At 46.8% G+C, this 16,796-nt stretch overlaps 1 protein-coding gene across 1 annotated transcript in view; it reads right to left on the bottom strand.

The window, feature by feature from the left end:
* SLC4A4 (solute carrier family 4 member 4) overlaps positions 1–16,796 on the bottom strand; it is a 260,367-nt gene that overhangs the window by 143,586 nt on the left and 99,985 nt on the right. Inside the window, 1 exon segment of the mRNA XM_048482738.1 lies at positions 432–567. Coding sequence (XP_048338695.1) covers positions 432–567 — 136 coding nt within the window.

Genomic DNA, 16,796 nt, shown 5'->3' with positions numbered 1-16,796 from the left:
TAGGTGCAGCTGAGAGAGCTCTGAAGAACTGTGTCTAGCCCAAAGTCACCCAGCTGGCATGTGTTGGAGTGCACAAGCTAATCTAGTTCACCAGATAAGCCTCCACAGCTCAAGTGGCAGAGCAGGGAATCAAACCCGGTTCCCCAGATTAGAGTGCACCTCCTCTTCACCACTACACCACTCTTGACCCTGCGTTCTTCTACAAGTGGTCTAGCCTATTTCTGAATCCGGCCCTGCATCTATTGAGGTCACTATTTCTCCAATGAGATGAGCAGCGGTTCTATGGTTTCATTATCTAGTGCCTGGTTGTTGTTGTTTTGGAGATGCCAAGAATTGAACCCGGGACCTTCCGCGCATTAAGCGGATGTTCTACCGCTACAAAAAAAAGTCAAAATCGGAAGACACACAACTACGCAGCCGTCGCGGCTCACCTTGCTGTCTCTTTCCACTCCATCTCCTGCCCGTCGACAGCCAGGAGTTCGTCCAGTTCCGTGAAGAGCTGCGGCGGAGCGGGGCTGTCGTCATCTTCGCCCAGAATGAAGCGGATGCGTTCGGCGGCGGGGGAGACTGCGGAGGTGAAAATACTGCGGTTAACGGACTGGAGGATAATCAGGGAAGTCCGGCTCCTTGCCTTCCCTTGGAGCCCATAACCATTCAGCTGTTTCTCCTGGTTGTCCTGGCCATCGGACATCTTCAACCCGCTACGTGTGGGCTGCTGTCTGTTGGTTTCTTTACAGCCCAGGTGTCTTACGCTGCCCTCACTTCTGAAAATGTCAAGCTGGGGGTAAAGTTCAAGAAGGCTTGCGTCTCCGGCCCCCACTCCTTCCAACTGTGTGTTAGCAAGCAAGTCCACACAGCTCAAAGAGAGAGAGAGAAAGAGAGAAAAGAGAACTTTCGGGCTCAGAACCAATTTGCTCTATGCTACATGCCCAGGACCTTTCGTACTCTGATCAGCTGAGGTCCTTCAAAGTCCTTTTCTTTATAGGCAGCAAACCAGTTTAAGCCAAGCTATTGGGGGGGAGCACCTCGTGGAGAGGAAGTGGCGTCCAAGTGCCAACTCCCCCCCCCTTTGTACCAGGTCAGAACTCTCATTGGCTTGCCAGGCAGCATGTAGACCCCCTTCAAGACTCATTACCAGTGTGAAGGGAATATTTAACAAAATAGCCCTTCTCTCCTCTTGTGCACAGTGAGGCAGTGAGCTCTGGCCCATTTAGGAAAGCATCGAAAGCACCAAAGAAGGGGAGAGAAAGAAAGAAACTCACGGTCAAGGAGGAAACAGAGTCCTTTTGCACATGAAACCGAAGCAAGCCCAGTATGGCCAGAGACTGACCTTGGCGGCAACCATTCAAGACTTTTCCTGACTGTTGCTTCTCTCAGAGGCACAAATTCATTACAGCTGGATTTGAGTCCAGTGGCACCTACAGACCAACAAGCTTTTTGGGTTATGAGCTTTCAAGAGTTCGGTATATAAACTTTCGTGAGTTCGGGATATAAGCTCCCAAGAGTTTCCGAGAGTTCGGGATACAAACTTTCGAGGGTTCGGGATATAAGCTTCTAAGAGTTTCTGAGAGTTCGGCATACAAACTTTCGAGGGTTCGGGATATAAGCTTCCAAGAGTTTCTGAGAGCTCGGGATACAAACTTTCGAGGGTTCGGGATATAAGCTTCCAAGAGTTTCTGAAAGTTCGGGATACAAACTTTCGAGGGTTCGGGATATAAGCTTCCAAGAGCTCAAAGCTCATTTTGTCAGATACAGAAGCTTTGACCCTTGAAAGCTCATACTCCCAAATTCTTGTGGTCAATAGGGCGCTACTGAACTTGAATCTAGCGCTTCTACTGCAGACCAATATGGCTACCCTCTGAAGCTAAGCCTATTCTAAAATCTCCAACCACAGAATAAATTTAAAGTAAAACTGTCAGCCAGTTAAAAAACTGTGTTGATTGAATGCCTACATGTCTTTTGAGTTGGAAAACTGAACTGCATTCACATCATAATCAAAACTAGTGGTCCATCTAGCATAGCATCCTATTTCCAACACGAGCCAATCAGATGTCAAATGGAGGCCCACTAGCTAGCCGGACACCAGGGAGGTTGAAAGGAACAACAAAGCCAACCGTATCATCTAAGCTGTGCTTCTAATTTTGCTCTCTGTTCCCTGGTTGTAAACAACTGAGCATAGCCAGAGGATCTGAGAGTTAAAGGCTTGCAGGTAGGGAGGTCAGTTCAAGACTTGGAACCAGTGGGCAACACGTTTGGGGGCGGAAATGCAATGACATCACTTCCAGCCACGCTGATGGGGCTCTAGCATTCAACCAAAACTCTATGGTTTAACCACAGTGTTTAGACCAAGTGCTATCACATCACCAGAAGTTATGTCATTGCCCCCTCCATACATGATGTAGTGGTTAAGACCGAGCATGGTATAATGGTTAAGAGCAGGTGGACTCGAATCTGGAGAAGCAGGTTTGATTCCCTACTCCTCCACATGAGTAGTGGACTCTTACCAAATTTGCTTCCCTGTTGCTACATTCCTGCTGGGTGACCTTGAGCCAGTCACAGTTCTCTCTGAACTCTCTCAGCCCCACCTGCCTCACAAGGTGTCTGTTGTGGGGAGAGGAAGGGAAAGGAGCTTGTAGGCCACCTTGAGTCTCCTTACAGGAGAGAAAGGTGGGCTATAAATCCAAACCCTTCTTCTTTCAGTTCAGAAAGAAAGAAGCCAGGGCATTGTGGAGGGCATCTTTAAAATTAGTGGCCATACTGGGGTCAGTTGGGAAACTTTTTGGGGTTAGACTGCTCCAGCAGGGTGCTAGTTCCTTGGCCTCAGGCTACAGGAATGGGGCTATGAGATCACGGGTCTTATTCCTATGTGTCCTGCACTCACCTATTTTTATTCATTTATTAAAATGTGTCTGCCCTCTGCCTTATGGCCCAGATTGCCCTACAATTTTAAACGCAAACCATTCCTAGTTAAAAAAAAAAACATCCCATTAACCCAGCCCCAAGAAACTGCCTGCTGCACAAATCCGATTAAAAGCCCTCACAGGCAAACCAACCTTACACGACCGCCTACAAATTTCTGAAGACAGCACCCACTTATCTCCACAGGGATTCCACAAAGGGATTCCACAAAGCAGGGGTCATTACAGGGAAGAAACGGACTCTAATGGATGCTGAAGAGGCCACCTCGGGAAAAGAACTGATAGAAGGTAGCAACCAGATGACCATCGTTGGCACACATGGGAGGACAGATGGTCCTTAAGATGGGTTTTTGGCACGTGAAATGATATTTGTAATTCTTTAAAAACATTCATTCATTCATTCATTCATTCATTCATTCATTCATTCATTCATTCATTCATTCATTCATTTGATTTCTATCCTGTCCTCCAAATACACCTCAGGGCAGGTTACACAATCTTAAAATGAATACAACAAAAACATCATACCTAAAAACAATTAACCAATACCCCAAAATCCACTCCTCCCCAACCCCAACCCCCCAATGCAGGTGGAGGGTAAGTTCCAAAAAAGCCCGGGATCTAGGCAGTGGTGGGATTCAAATAATTCAACAACCAGATCCAGTGGTCGGATTCAAATAATTTAACAACTGGTTGTTTACAAGCACCATTTTAACAACCGGTTCTGCCGAAGTGGTGCGAACCTGCTGAATCCCAGCACTGGGTCTAGGGGTAGATGGCATCAAGCAGCCAAACTCCTAAGTGAAAATGACAGCCTTAACCAGGCACCAAAATCTGTATATTGTCGGTGCCTGTAATGGCATTCCATAAAGTGTCTATTGCATTCCATAAAGTGAGGGCTATTGCAGAGAAAGTCCTCCATGCAGACCTGCCCCCTCACCTCAGAGGGGAAAGAGACTGCTATCAACGCCCCACCCCATGACCTCAGCACCCACAAGGCGGTCCTGCAAGCAGTCTGGTCCTCAGCATTTTAGAAGTTCCAGAAGAGACAGGAGAGTATGCAGCCCTTCCACAACTCACAGGCACCAAAGGAACCATCCCTTGACCAGCGGCAGAGCTCCTTGAAGAACCTTTTCGGTTCTCCATCAGTTCTGGACCAGCACTAGAGCAGCACTCCAGTTAACTGGTCCAGTCTTGGCACTTACTTTGATTGTGTCTACCGTGTTTCTCCGAATATAAGACAGTGTCTTATATTAATTTTTGCTCCCAAAGATGCGCTATGTCTTATTTTCAGAGGATGTCTTATTTTTCCTGTGTTCTGTTCGTTGGGCATGCTTCCAAACAAAAAACTTTGCTATGTCTTACTTTCGGGGGATGCCTTATATTTCGCACTTCAGCAAAACCTCTACTATGTCTTATTTTTCAGGGATGTCTTATATTAGGGGAAACAGGGTATGTTGAGGGTGCTGACCAAGGTGCTGACTTTGGACTTCCGCTGCACGTTCCACTGTACCGCCTGCCTTCCACAGTCCATTCCTAGCTGGCCCCAACCACCTGCACCCATTGCCTTCTCTGTAGACAAGACAGGAGACCCTTACCCATCCAGAGTTGGAACACTTCATTCAGGGAGGGGTGTCACTGGAAATCCATGCCAATATAGATTTTGCTTTTGCTTTATGAATGATTTGGTACACATTCCAACTGTTTGCTCATTCCAGGGATGAATCAGAGGCCACAAGGAAAACAAAAGTCACTGATCAAGTAAAGCACTTTCAGTTCATCTATCCTAGAGTAAGCTAAACATCAAGGAAATGACCTCTCTCCCTTATCCAAACACGTTTCCCGTGTAGTAGCTTTGAAGGACCCAAAATAACAAAAGCAGGCAGGGTGTGAACCAAACACCTCACAATTTCCTGTGGGCAATGGCTGATTCAGATTCTTGTTTCTATCCCATTTTTCTGACTAATTAAAACCTCAGCGGGACTGACAGTACAGAAGTATGGTTTAATTGTACAATAAATCATGCTTGGAATTGAAGTTTTTCTACGCAAAAAAATCTTCATATGCCTGAAGAATCATGGAATTGGAAGAGACCACAAGGATCATCAAGTCCAACCCCAATATACAGGAAGATACAATCAAAGCACTCCTGACAGATGGCTATCCAGCTTCTGTTGACAAACTTTCAAAGAAGGAGATTCCACCACACTCTGAGGCAGCCTAGTCCACTGTCAAAAAGCCCTCACCGTCAGGAAGTTCTTCTCTTTTCCTGTATCTTGAATCTTGTATCTCTTTTCCTGTATCTTGAATACATTACGCCTTGTCCCAGTCTCTGGAGCAGCAGAAAACAAGCTTGCTCCATCTTCAACATGACATCCCTTCCCATTTTTAAATACGGCTATCAAGTCAGCCTTCTCTTCTCCAGACTAAACATACTCAGCTCCCTAAGCCTCATAGGAATCCAGACCTTCTACCATTTTGGTGACCCTCCTCTGGACCTGTTCCAGCTTGTCCATATCTTCTTGAATTGTGGTGCCCTGAACTGGATAAAGAACATAAGAAAGAACCTACTGGATCAAACCAGAGTCCATCTAATCCAGCACTCTGCTACTCGCAGTGGCCCACCAGGTGCCTTTGGGAGCTCACATGCAGGATGTGAAAGCAATGGCCTTCTGCTGCTGCTGCTGCTCCCGAGCACCTGGTCTCCTAAGGCATTTGCAATCTGAGATCAAGATTGGTAGCCATTGGTAGTATTCCAGGTGAGATTTGATGGCCTTGTCACCATTGCCACTGGGTTCCTCATGGGGTAATTGCCCATGTTGCCAAAAGGAGTAGTATCACTGAGTATAGTAAGCTGGAGAGAGGTCATCATTCAAGTCCTCCCAACAACACTCACAGGAGTCAAGGGCACCATGAACACACACATAAATATATGAAGCAGTCTCACAGTGGATGAGCCCATGTGTCCAGAAAGTCAGGATTGTCTCCTTAGACATGCAGTGGCTCTTTAGAAGAAGAAAAGTTTGGATTTATACCCCACCTTTCTCTCCTGTAAGGAGACTCAAGATGGCCTACAAGCCCCTTTCCCTTCTTCTCCCCACAACAGACACCTTGTGAGGCAGGTGGGGCTGAGAGAGTTCAGAGAGAACTGTGACTAGTCCAAGGTCATGCAGCATAAATGCAGGAGTGCGGAAACACATCTGGTTCACCAGATAAGACCTTACCCATTAATCTTGCTAAAGCTAAGGAGGTATGGATCTAGTAGTAGCAGTAGTAGTCGTCGTTGTCGTTGTCGTTGTAAGTTTATTGTCTTGGCCATGGGCCTTCACAATCTCCTCATACACAAACAGTAATATTATAACCAACAGTAATATTATAACCAACACAAAAAACCAATGTAACTATAAAGAACTTAATTAGCACTGATACAAGTATCTCAGTCAAATAATAAAATATGTCACGACTACATCATAAGTAGCCTAATTCTTCTCGTGGAATGAGCAAAAAATGCTACTCGGTTGGAAGTGTATGGATCTCCGTCGGACAATAGACAAATCAATTTCCCAGTGCTGTCAATGTCCCCTACAACTGGGAGAAGTCCTTTAATATATTTGGTCCTTATGTCATCATAAAGAGGGCACTCCCAAACATAATGCAGAAGGTCCTCAGCTGCTTCACTGCCACAAATGGATCTATGGTTAGATACCGGCAATTTACTACATCGTGCACTATACACTGCCGTTGGTCTAGCCTGGAATCTCAGGTTAGTAAATACCATTCTGAAAATATAAGTTGACAGATTCTCTAAATATGGTGACCTAATATGGTCTTTCTTAAAAAGTTTGGATCTAACCCAGGGCCTTGGAAGAAGACTGAAGAATCTGCCACTAGTTCTATGGCATTTAAATACAATCGATACGTGGAACAGTCACTTCTTATTTTATTATTTATTTATTTAATTAGGCTTTTATACCGCCCCATACCCGAAGGGCTCTGGGCAGTGTACAGCATATAAAATAACAATATAAAACAGTTAAACATTTAACTGGACTAGAAGCTATTTCTCCTGGATGGTTTAAACCAGTGATGGAGAACCTTTTCGAGACTGAGTGCCCAAATTGCAACCCAAAACCCACTGATTTATCGCAAAGTGCCAACATGGCAATTTAACCTGAATACTGAGGTTTTAGTTTAGAAAAAATGGTTGGCTCAGAGGCATGCGTTATTTGGGAGTAAGCTTGGTGGTAGTCGGTGGCTTGGCTTTGAAGCAACCGTGCAACTCTTCCAACAGATGAATCAAGACCCTAGGAGAGTTTGCTCAGAAGCAAGCCCCATTGCCAGCAACCGAGCTTATTCCCAGGTAAAGGATCGCGCTTTAGTTCTTTGCATGAAAATCAGTGGGGTTTAACAGCGCTTAGCAGGGTTACCTACGCCTCTTCCCCAAAATGAGGTCTTAGGTTTAATGCTGATAATTGAGCCCAATGGCCCAGGGCAGCCTGGATGTGTGGGGGGGACGGACACTGTTTTCGCGTGCCCACAGGGAGGGCTCTGAGTGCCACCTCTGGCCCCCGTGCCGTAGGTTCGCCACCACTGGTTTAAACGTTCTGGCTGAGAAGCCAATTCCTACACAGGTTTGCATAAAGTCCTTACTCTCCCTATTTCTCTGTCTCTCACACCTTCAGCTTTCGAATGTATTTTAAACCTGGCGAACCAAAGTCCAAAATCCAAATAAGGAATTTGCTGGGTCACGAAGCCTGCCACGGCCCAAGTCTTGCCACATGCACCAGTTAATGGGGTGTTTAAAGGTTGTTTACAGACTCTCTTTAGCAAGAACATATTTTCATCTTGGCTGGGGAAGGAACAGTGCGTGCTGAGCACACACCAAACAGCCCGGGATCCAGCTAAAAAACCAGAGCCCAATTAACCTGCAGTAATGAACCCTGACCCTTTGCTTTCCATCAATTGACCTACAATTGACACAAACAGGTACCCAACTCAGGCCAAATTATCCAGCCATTGGGCAAGCATTCCACGTAGGGTTGGCCCAATCCCTCTGGTCACCAGTGGAGATGGGGAGGGAGGGGAAGGCTGATAGATCTAGGTGGGGGAAAGATTTGCGGATGGAGCCTAGAGAGGATGAGAAATCGGTAGAAGACGATGCCATAGGATTCACCCTCCAAAATATCAATTTTATATAAGCAATATAAGCATTTTTATTGTCATTGTGCACGCACAACGAAATTTACAGCAGCATCCCTCGATGCACACAATTTCAGACTCATACCCCATCCTCACTTTCCCCTTCCTCCACCCATCCCTACACAGCCCCAAACACATCAACACGAAGCCGCGGAGTTCAGCATCGCCACAGCTCTAGAGTAGAAGCTGTCTCTAAGCCTCTTTGTCCTAGTTTTGATAGACCTGTATCGTCTGCCGGATGGTAACAGTTCACAAAGAGAGTGTGCTGGATGAGACGGGTCCCTCGGAATATTTTGGGCTTTTTTTAGGCTTCGGGAATTATAGAGTTCTTCCAAGGAGGAGAGAGGGCAGCCGATAATCCTTTGTGCAGTAGTGATCACCCTTTGGAGCGCCTTCCTATCTGCCACTGTGCAACTGGAGAACCATACACAGATGCAGTAGGTTAAGACACTCTCTATAGCACAGCGGTAAAAGGACACCAGGAGTTTTCCATCCAGTTGTTGTTTCCTTAAAAGTCTCAGATAGTACAGTCTTTGCTGGACCTTCTTAACCACCGTGGCAGTCTGTACGCCCCAGGTCAAGTCCTCTTTAATCATAACGCCCAGAAATTTAAAACTAGCCACCCGCTCTACTTGATCTCCATTTATAGTCAAGGGCTGAATTCCTGAGCTATTCCTTCTATAGTCCACTATAAGCTCCTTTGTCTTGTTAGTATTAAGAACCAGGTTATTTTTCCTGCACCATGAGAGCAGTCGGTCCACCTCACTCTGATAGGCAGACTCATCCCCTCCAGAGATGAGCCCCACCACCGTTGTGTCATCGGCAGATTTGATAATGATGTTACTATGATAGACAGGAGTACAATCATATGTATAAAGGGTGAACAATAATTTCTCCAGGGGAATGGATCTCAGTTGTCTCAGTAATTCAGGGGGATTCCCAGGTCCCACCCAGAGACGGGCACCCTAATTCCACATAGTCAACAAGCCAACGGAGAAAGTAAGGCCCATTCAAAAGGAAAGTTGCTCACTGTACCAGCGTGGTGTAGTAGTTAAGAGCAGGTGGATTCCAATGTGGAGAACCGGACTCATCCACCTGAGTGGCAGAGGCTTATCTGGTGAACCAGATGTGTTTCTGCACTCCTACATTCCTGCTGGGTGACCTTGGGCTAGTCACGGTTCTTCAGAACTCTCTCAGCCCCACCTACCTCACAAGGTCCTCTGTTGTGGGGGGAGGAAGAGAAAGGATCTTGTAGGCCACCTTGAGTCTCCTTACAGAAGAGAAGGGTGGGGTATAAATCCAAACTCTTCTCTTCTTAAATCGCTGCAGAGGACATGTTGGTTGGATAATGGGAATGAAATCAAGAAAGGGTCTCCTTTTTCTCAGGGGAAATGCAAGCAAGTTCTCTCTGCCCTCTGTTTTTTCCAGGAGAGAAAGATGAGATATAAATCCAAACTACTACTCCTCCTTCATCATCATCATCATCATTGGAAGAGGAACAGCAAGAATGGACTCTTCTTTGAAAAACCACCGTTACTAACAGATTGCAGCAGAAGCTCCTTTGAACGAAAGCTTTATTTCAGTTTTTGGAGAGACCGGTGATTTCATTACCATTAGCCATCAGGTGCATTTATGTTGCTGCATCACCGAAAGGTTGGCCACTCTAGTGTCAGTGTCTCTCTTTTTCCAAAATTAAGCTTTTGCTCAAAAATCATGACCGATGCCAAAGCGAACGGCACGGGTTAACACCAAAGCCAAGCAGAATGGAGAGTTCTGCTCAAAAGGTGACCCATTTCAGATGAGGTGCCTTTCCTCGCTTAACTGCAACTCTTTCACATCAGGAATGAATGGGGGTGACTGTCTCCTAAGGGGAAATGAGGTCTGTGAACCCACTCTTGTGCCCCCCCCCCCAAAAAAAACCCACATCCACCTCCCTTGATCGCTCCCTCTTTCTCTCTTCTCCCTTGATTGGTTCACGTTATTCTAAAATTTTATCTTTGGAATCAGTTCTTCATTTTGTGGCCTGCAAAATCTGGGGGGGGGGGGGGGCAGATGGCCGGGGTGGGACGTGGGGTTGTGTGGGGAATGACACATGGGGGTACAAAGAACCAGACTCAGTTTGGAAAGGAAGAGGAGGCTTTTAAAAGTAGACTTGGGAGGAGGAAAAGGTTTGAGAGTCTGGTGTAGTGGTTAAAGAGCAGGTGGATTGTAATCTGAACCAGGTTTGATTCCCCACTCCGCCTGAGTGGTGGGGGCTTATCTGGTGAAGCAGGCTATGGAACGGAGATGGCTCTGTTGGCTTTTGTTGATAACCTCCATCTAAATGTAGACAAAGGCCCAGCCACTGTGGCTCATATGGGATTTATCTGCTGCCTTCAAGACAGTAGGTCAGACCATCTTGTTGAGGCACATGGTGGTAGAAGAAGGCATCAGAGGTTGTGTGTTCAACTGGTTGGTGAAATGAGTCCCCAGATTGCTGGGGGTAAAGTGTAGATGACCAGGGAAGGCAATGTCAAACCAGAATCATGGAATCACAGAGTTGGAAGAGACCCCAAGGGCCATCAAGTCCAACCCCCGGAAATGCAGGAACACACAATCAAAGCACTCCTGACAGATGGCCATCCAGCCTCTCTTGAAAAACCTCCAAAGAAGGAGACTCCACCACACTCCGAGGTAGTGCATTCCACTGTCAAACAGCCCTTACTGTCTGGAAGTGTTTCCTGACGTTTAGGTGGAATCTCTTTCCCTTCACTTTGAATCCATTACTCTTGGTCCTAGTCTCTGGAGCCACAGAAAACAAGCTTGATCCCTCATCAACAGGACATCCCTTCAGAGATCTAAAAAGGGCTATCCTGTCCCCCTTTAAACTTCGCTTCTCCACACTAAACATCCCCAACTCCCTAAGTCTCTCTTCATAGGGCATGGATTCCAGATCTTTCACCATTTCGGTTGCCCTCCTCTGGGCACGTTCCAGCTTGTCAATATCCTTCTTGGCAACCACTTGGTAAACAAACTCTGCTTCACAAACACCATGATATAATATCACCCCACGGGTCAATAATGACACAGTGCTTTTACAGGGGACTATCTTTACCTTTTACTACCTCCTGGGCCTGCCACTCTGCATCCAAATTCTAAGGAATTCAAAAGATCGGGGTCCCCCCGCCTTACAGCCGTCCACCAAATGTCACCAACCGTTAACAGAGAAGCAGGAAGCCCGTGCCTCCTCCAGAAAGCAAGAAGCCATCATGGCAAAGACCAAGGCCACAGTGACACCAAGATGGAACCAACCCAACCTGACACCAAGATGAAACAACCCACAGAAACTCACCTGACAACCTACCTTGGTGAAGTGGACAGAGAACCAAAATCTGTTGGGTGGGGGGGGGGGCATGTTTCAGACTGAACTTTTTCTTATTTCACTCCATGTCAAATAGCTTTGTGCTGTTACATTTCTTTCTTTTGCAAGCAGCCCCGGGGTACGAAAAATCAATGAAAATGTTAAATAGAGGTCACGGGTGGGTGACATTTCTATGAGTCGATGCAATTTTCCCCCACAAAAAGGTTTGTTTTGCAATCCCAACTAAACAAAGGGGGGAAAACATGCGCACACAGGCACCCGCTGTCATAGCCAGGGCTGTGACACACAATCTTAAAAATTAATGGCCACAACCTTCCCTTTAAGTGGTTCCACGCTGCATGTCTCTCTCCCCGGCGCTTGAGTTTCAAATGAAATGAAATAAATTTGTCAGCCAGCTGGCGTTCAAAAGGCACAGTGACATTTCAGACAGCCGTCAACCAACAACAGTTCAGTTTCAAGAATTAATTTCTTTTTTTTCCACAGTGTTCATTCCCAGTCATCTCTCTTCTTTGTTGCAGGCCTCGTTCACGGGTTCTCTGCTGACATCAAATTTTCCGTCCACGAACACCAAGTATCCCCACAATTAATAATTGGGCTAGTCCAGGGGTAGGGAACCTGCGGCTCGAGAGCCGCATGCAGCTCTTCTGCCCTTGCACTGCGGCTCCACGAGCCGAGCCACTGGCCCCATCCTTGCCCACCCTGCAGGCAGCAGGGTGGGCGCACCAACTGCCCGCAGCCGGCTGGGCCGCGCCACGGGCTTCCCCTCTCGCCTGCCCCATTGGAGCGGGGCGGGTGCTTTCCCGGCGGCCGGCGAGGCCGAGCCGCTGGCCCCATCCTTGCCCGCCCTGCAGGCAGCAGGGCGGGCGCATCCATGCGTTTCTCAGAATGAGCGGAGTAAAAGGTAAAAAAACCCAATATATACAGTGTTATCTTTATTTTAAATGTCAAAAATTATTTGCGGCTCCAAGTGTTTTCTTTTCCCATGGAAAACGGGTCCAAATGGCTCTTTGAGTGTTAAAGGTTCCCTACTCCTGAGCTAGTCACAGTTCTTCGGAGCTCTCTCAGCCCCACCCACCTCACAGGGTGTTTGTTGTGGGGTGGGGGGAGGGAAAGGAGATTGTAAGCCCCTTTGAGTCTCCTAACAGGAGAGAAAGGGGGATATAAACCCAAACTCTTCTTCACATCCAGAAGGTAACATTTTCAAGTGATTGTCGAAGGCTTTAATGGCCAGAATCAACATGCTGTTCCAGCGGTTTCTGGGTTGTGTGGCCGTGGTCTGGTACCTTTGGCTCCTAACCCACAACAGCCATTCTAAAGCTACCCTTACCTGCTTCAACTTGCTCATACCTTAGCAGGTATATCTGACAAGGAAAGCCACTTGCCAGGCGTACTTCTAATTACAGCTCTACCTAATCTGTTTTTCTTCCTTCAAGGTCTATTAACGAAACAGTAGCAATTACTGTTAAGTAATTGTCTGGCATTTAACATTTAGGGAAGGAGACATTTTACAACCCATTTATGTGCCGTTTTGCAAATGCTCTGGGGGTTAATTATTTTGGGGGGTTGTTTTTGGGGTGGGGCGGGAGGAGGTTTGGATGGGGCACTAAATACTTTGCCAGTTATTCGCCAAGAAAGAGCAAGCGGAGGTCATAATGGATGGCAATTTGGATCTTGTACAGAAACTCATTATAATTAGTGAGCTCCAAGCATACGAAGGGACCTCATGATTAGCCATTTAGTTGGGTGTAAAAGGAGGTAAGTCATAAAAAGGGAGCAATAACTTTACTGGGTTTATGAGCTCCCTGCTGAAGGAAAGAGCCCAAACAAGCCATCAATTCCTTGGTTTTTAACCAGTTAAAGCATGCATGGAGGAAGGGATCCGGCAGAAAGAAGGAACTATGGCCAATGCCAGTACATGGCCAATGACAGTACATGGAGCTTTCACTCTACCTAAGTGGAACAAAGCAAAGAAAGTTGGCCATGAAACCAGACAGTCATGAAAAATTGAAGGAATGGAGGAAGATGCTGAAGATGGATTTTTCATTACCATTCCACATCATCACAAGCATTTTGGTGAGTGTCATTTATTAACTAAAAGGGGGGTTTTTCCCCAGGGGGGGAGGAGGAGGAGGAGTTTGCATTTATATCCCCCTTTTCTCTCCTGTAAGGTGACTCAAAGGGGCTAACAATCTCCTTGCCCTTCCCCCCTCACAACAAACACCCTGTGAGGTGGGTGGGGCTGAGAGAGCTCCAAAAAGCTGTGACTAGCCCAAGGCCACCCAGCTGGCATGTGTGGGAGTGCACAGGCTAATCTGAATTCCCCAGATAAGCCTCCACAGCTCAAGTGGCAGAGCGGGGAATCAAACCCGGTTCCTCCAGATTAGAATGCACTTACTCTTAACCACTACGCCACTGCTGCTCCTCCACAGCTCAAGTGGCAAAGCGGTACTCTACAGATAAGCCTCCACAACTCAAGTGGCAGAGCGGTACACCTGCCCAGGTGTCAAACTCGTGGCCCTCCAGATGTTATGGACTATCTGCCAGCATGATGCTGGCAGGGGATGATGGGAAGTGTAGTCCATAACATCTGGAGGGCCACGAGTTTGACACCTATGCGTGACTACACCATCTAACTGTCCACTGCTAGAAACAGACAAACCTTAGCTCTGATCTAGCAAAGCAAGCATGAACTCTTAAATTAGGTTCCGGTATCTCTTCCCAGGGAATGCACTCCACAGGTGCTCCACAAGCACCGGGACAAGAGTTTGTGTTCAGGAAACCACACCAACAGAACCCACAACCAGTGGACCAGGCAGCTATCTATTACAAAGTGGGAACGAATGCTGTGATGGACCAACAGGAAATCAATGATTGGTATCAGCTTGTAGGTCTTCCAGCAGGTCCGCTTGAATTACACCCTCTGTCTGCTCTGCCACGAGTTCAAAGCACCAGGAGCAGGCAAAATTACAAGACATTCAACAAGGGCTTTGTCTCGCGCCTGGGCAACTTGCTGGGTTTCACAAGGGTCTCTTTGTCTTGGCCTGCCCTGATCAGCCCCCTCCAAACGCATGGGAAACGAGAAAATCCTGGCTTGAAGGGCCGCAAACCCAGCTAAGTGACTTGGCGGTCCTGGATCCCAAAAGTTAGACTGTGACTTGAGCCAAGACATATTTTAAATACTCTCCAGCCTCGACAGACAACTCTCTGTTGCTCCGAATGACTTGTCTTTTTTTTATTTTAATCTTTAATGAGGGATTGCATGGGATATTTTCTTGAGCTAATACCATAAAACCCAGATAATCATAAAAAGCAAATCAGTAAACACCCAATGTATGTTAATTGCTCGCTTTCTTCTCCCCTTGGCACGCCGTCAAGAGTTTACATTAATTTGCCTATAATAAGAATCTAAGCTGCAATGAGTCCGTTAACAGTTTGGAGTTCCTGAAATTCCTACGTTTGATTATATAGGGGGGGTGGAACTTAATTTGGAGCAGCATATTGAAGAAGCTGGGATCGAACATTAAACATACGCTCAAGTATCCATGTTATGAGGCCCAGTCAAAGTACAAACTTGGGCAGGCACAGTTCTCAGTCCTTTCCAACTGTGGGTGGAAAATCAGAAGCCGGCCACAGAAATGTGGCCTCCCTCATCCTCTGACATCCTTCCTGTGATGATCTTAACCAATGGTTCTCAACCTGGGGGTCGTGACCCCTTTGGGGGTCGAACAACCCTTTCACAGAGGTCGCCTAAGACTCTCTGCATCAGTGTTCTCCATCTGTAAAATGGATAAATGTTAGGGTTGGGGGTCGCTACAACATGGGGTGTCAGACGTCTTCTATTATTAATCAAATTATTTATTGAAGGCTACTACTGCTGCCGTAGTTTTATAGTTTTTAAGGCTTTGTATTTTAACGGGTTATTCAATTTGCTTTATTGTATTGTTGTTTGTTGTGCACCGCCCTGAGCCCTTTGGGGGTAGGGCGGTTTACCAAATCGAATTTAAAAAAACTGTATTAAAGGGTCGCGGCATTAGGAAGGTTGAGAGCCACTGGTCTTAACCATGGTTTTGTGTTTTTGCATCCTAAGTGCTTTCTTTGCAATACCCTCTCGCCTTCTGACTGGCATATTGGGACTCAAGGATCTCCATTTCTATTTGTATCTCAGAAAGGGAGTTTTGACTAGGGTGTTGTGGGTTTTCCGAGCTGCATGGCCGTGTTCCAGTAGCATTTCCTCCTGATGTTTCACCTGCATCTGCGGCTGGCATCTTCAGAGGATCTAATGGTAGTCAAGAAAGTGGGAGTATATATACTTGTGGAATGTCCAGGGTGGGAGAAAGAACCATTTGCATTGGTTAACAAGTGTTAAGGGTGCAATCTGCAAGTGGAATTTGCCTGTGTTCAGTGGAATCCACCCATTTGAGCATATGGAACACGGCCATACAACCCAGAAAACCCACAACACCCTAGTGATTCCCGCCGTGAAAGTCTCTGACAGTACATGGAGCTTTGACCCTTGGAAACTCATAGTCTGAAAATCTTGTCTGTCTCTGCGGGGCTCCTGGACTTGAATCAAGTCGTTCTACTACAGACCAACACAGTTACCCTCTGAATCTATCTTCATGGCCTATTGTGTTCATCACTGGAGAGACAGGCACCATGCCAGCATTTCATCTTTCGTTCACGGGCAGATCCCATTGACTCAAACCAATTTCCAGGAGCCACAGTTGGATTTTCAATGGAGATCTAAATGTTAGCACCCTGCAAGTTCATGCGCTCCTCCATGCTCTTTCCTACATGAGTCATCCCCATCCTCCTTTTCAGCTTTGGAGGTAGCCATGATCAGCACTACACCTGTGGCAAACCACAGGGTGAAACCAGCTATGGCTACAGAAAACCCCGGTGCTGGCAAAACCACAACCACAGGTGTCTCCAAGGAGAAAGAGAGAGAGGGAGAAACTTGCGTAAGAGGGAGGAAGAGAAGGAGGAGGCGGAGCAACTGACTTGACCTAAGAACATAAGAACAAGCCAGCTGGATCAGACCAGAGTCCATCTAGTCCAGCTCTCTGCTACTCGCAGTGGCCCACCAGGTGCCTTTGGGAGCTCACGTGCAGGATGTGAAAGCAATGGCCTTCTGCGGCTGTTGCTCCCGAGCACCTGGACTGTTAAGGCATTTGCAATCTCAGATCAAAGAGGATCAAGATTGGTAGCCATAAATCGACTTCTCCTCCATAAATCTGTCCAAGCCCTTTTTAAAGCTATCCAGGTTAGTGGCCATCACCACCTCCTATGGCAGGATATTCCAAACACCAATCACACGT

Source organism: Sphaerodactylus townsendi, unplaced genomic scaffold (genome assembly GCF_021028975.2).
Source record: "Sphaerodactylus townsendi isolate TG3544 unplaced genomic scaffold, MPM_Stown_v2.3 scaffold_20, whole genome shotgun sequence".
NCBI classification, from domain to species: Eukaryota; Metazoa; Chordata; class Lepidosauria; order Squamata; family Sphaerodactylidae; genus Sphaerodactylus; species Sphaerodactylus townsendi.
Note: the sequence above shows the minus strand (reverse complement) of the source record. Positions and strands in the feature narration are given on the sequence as shown.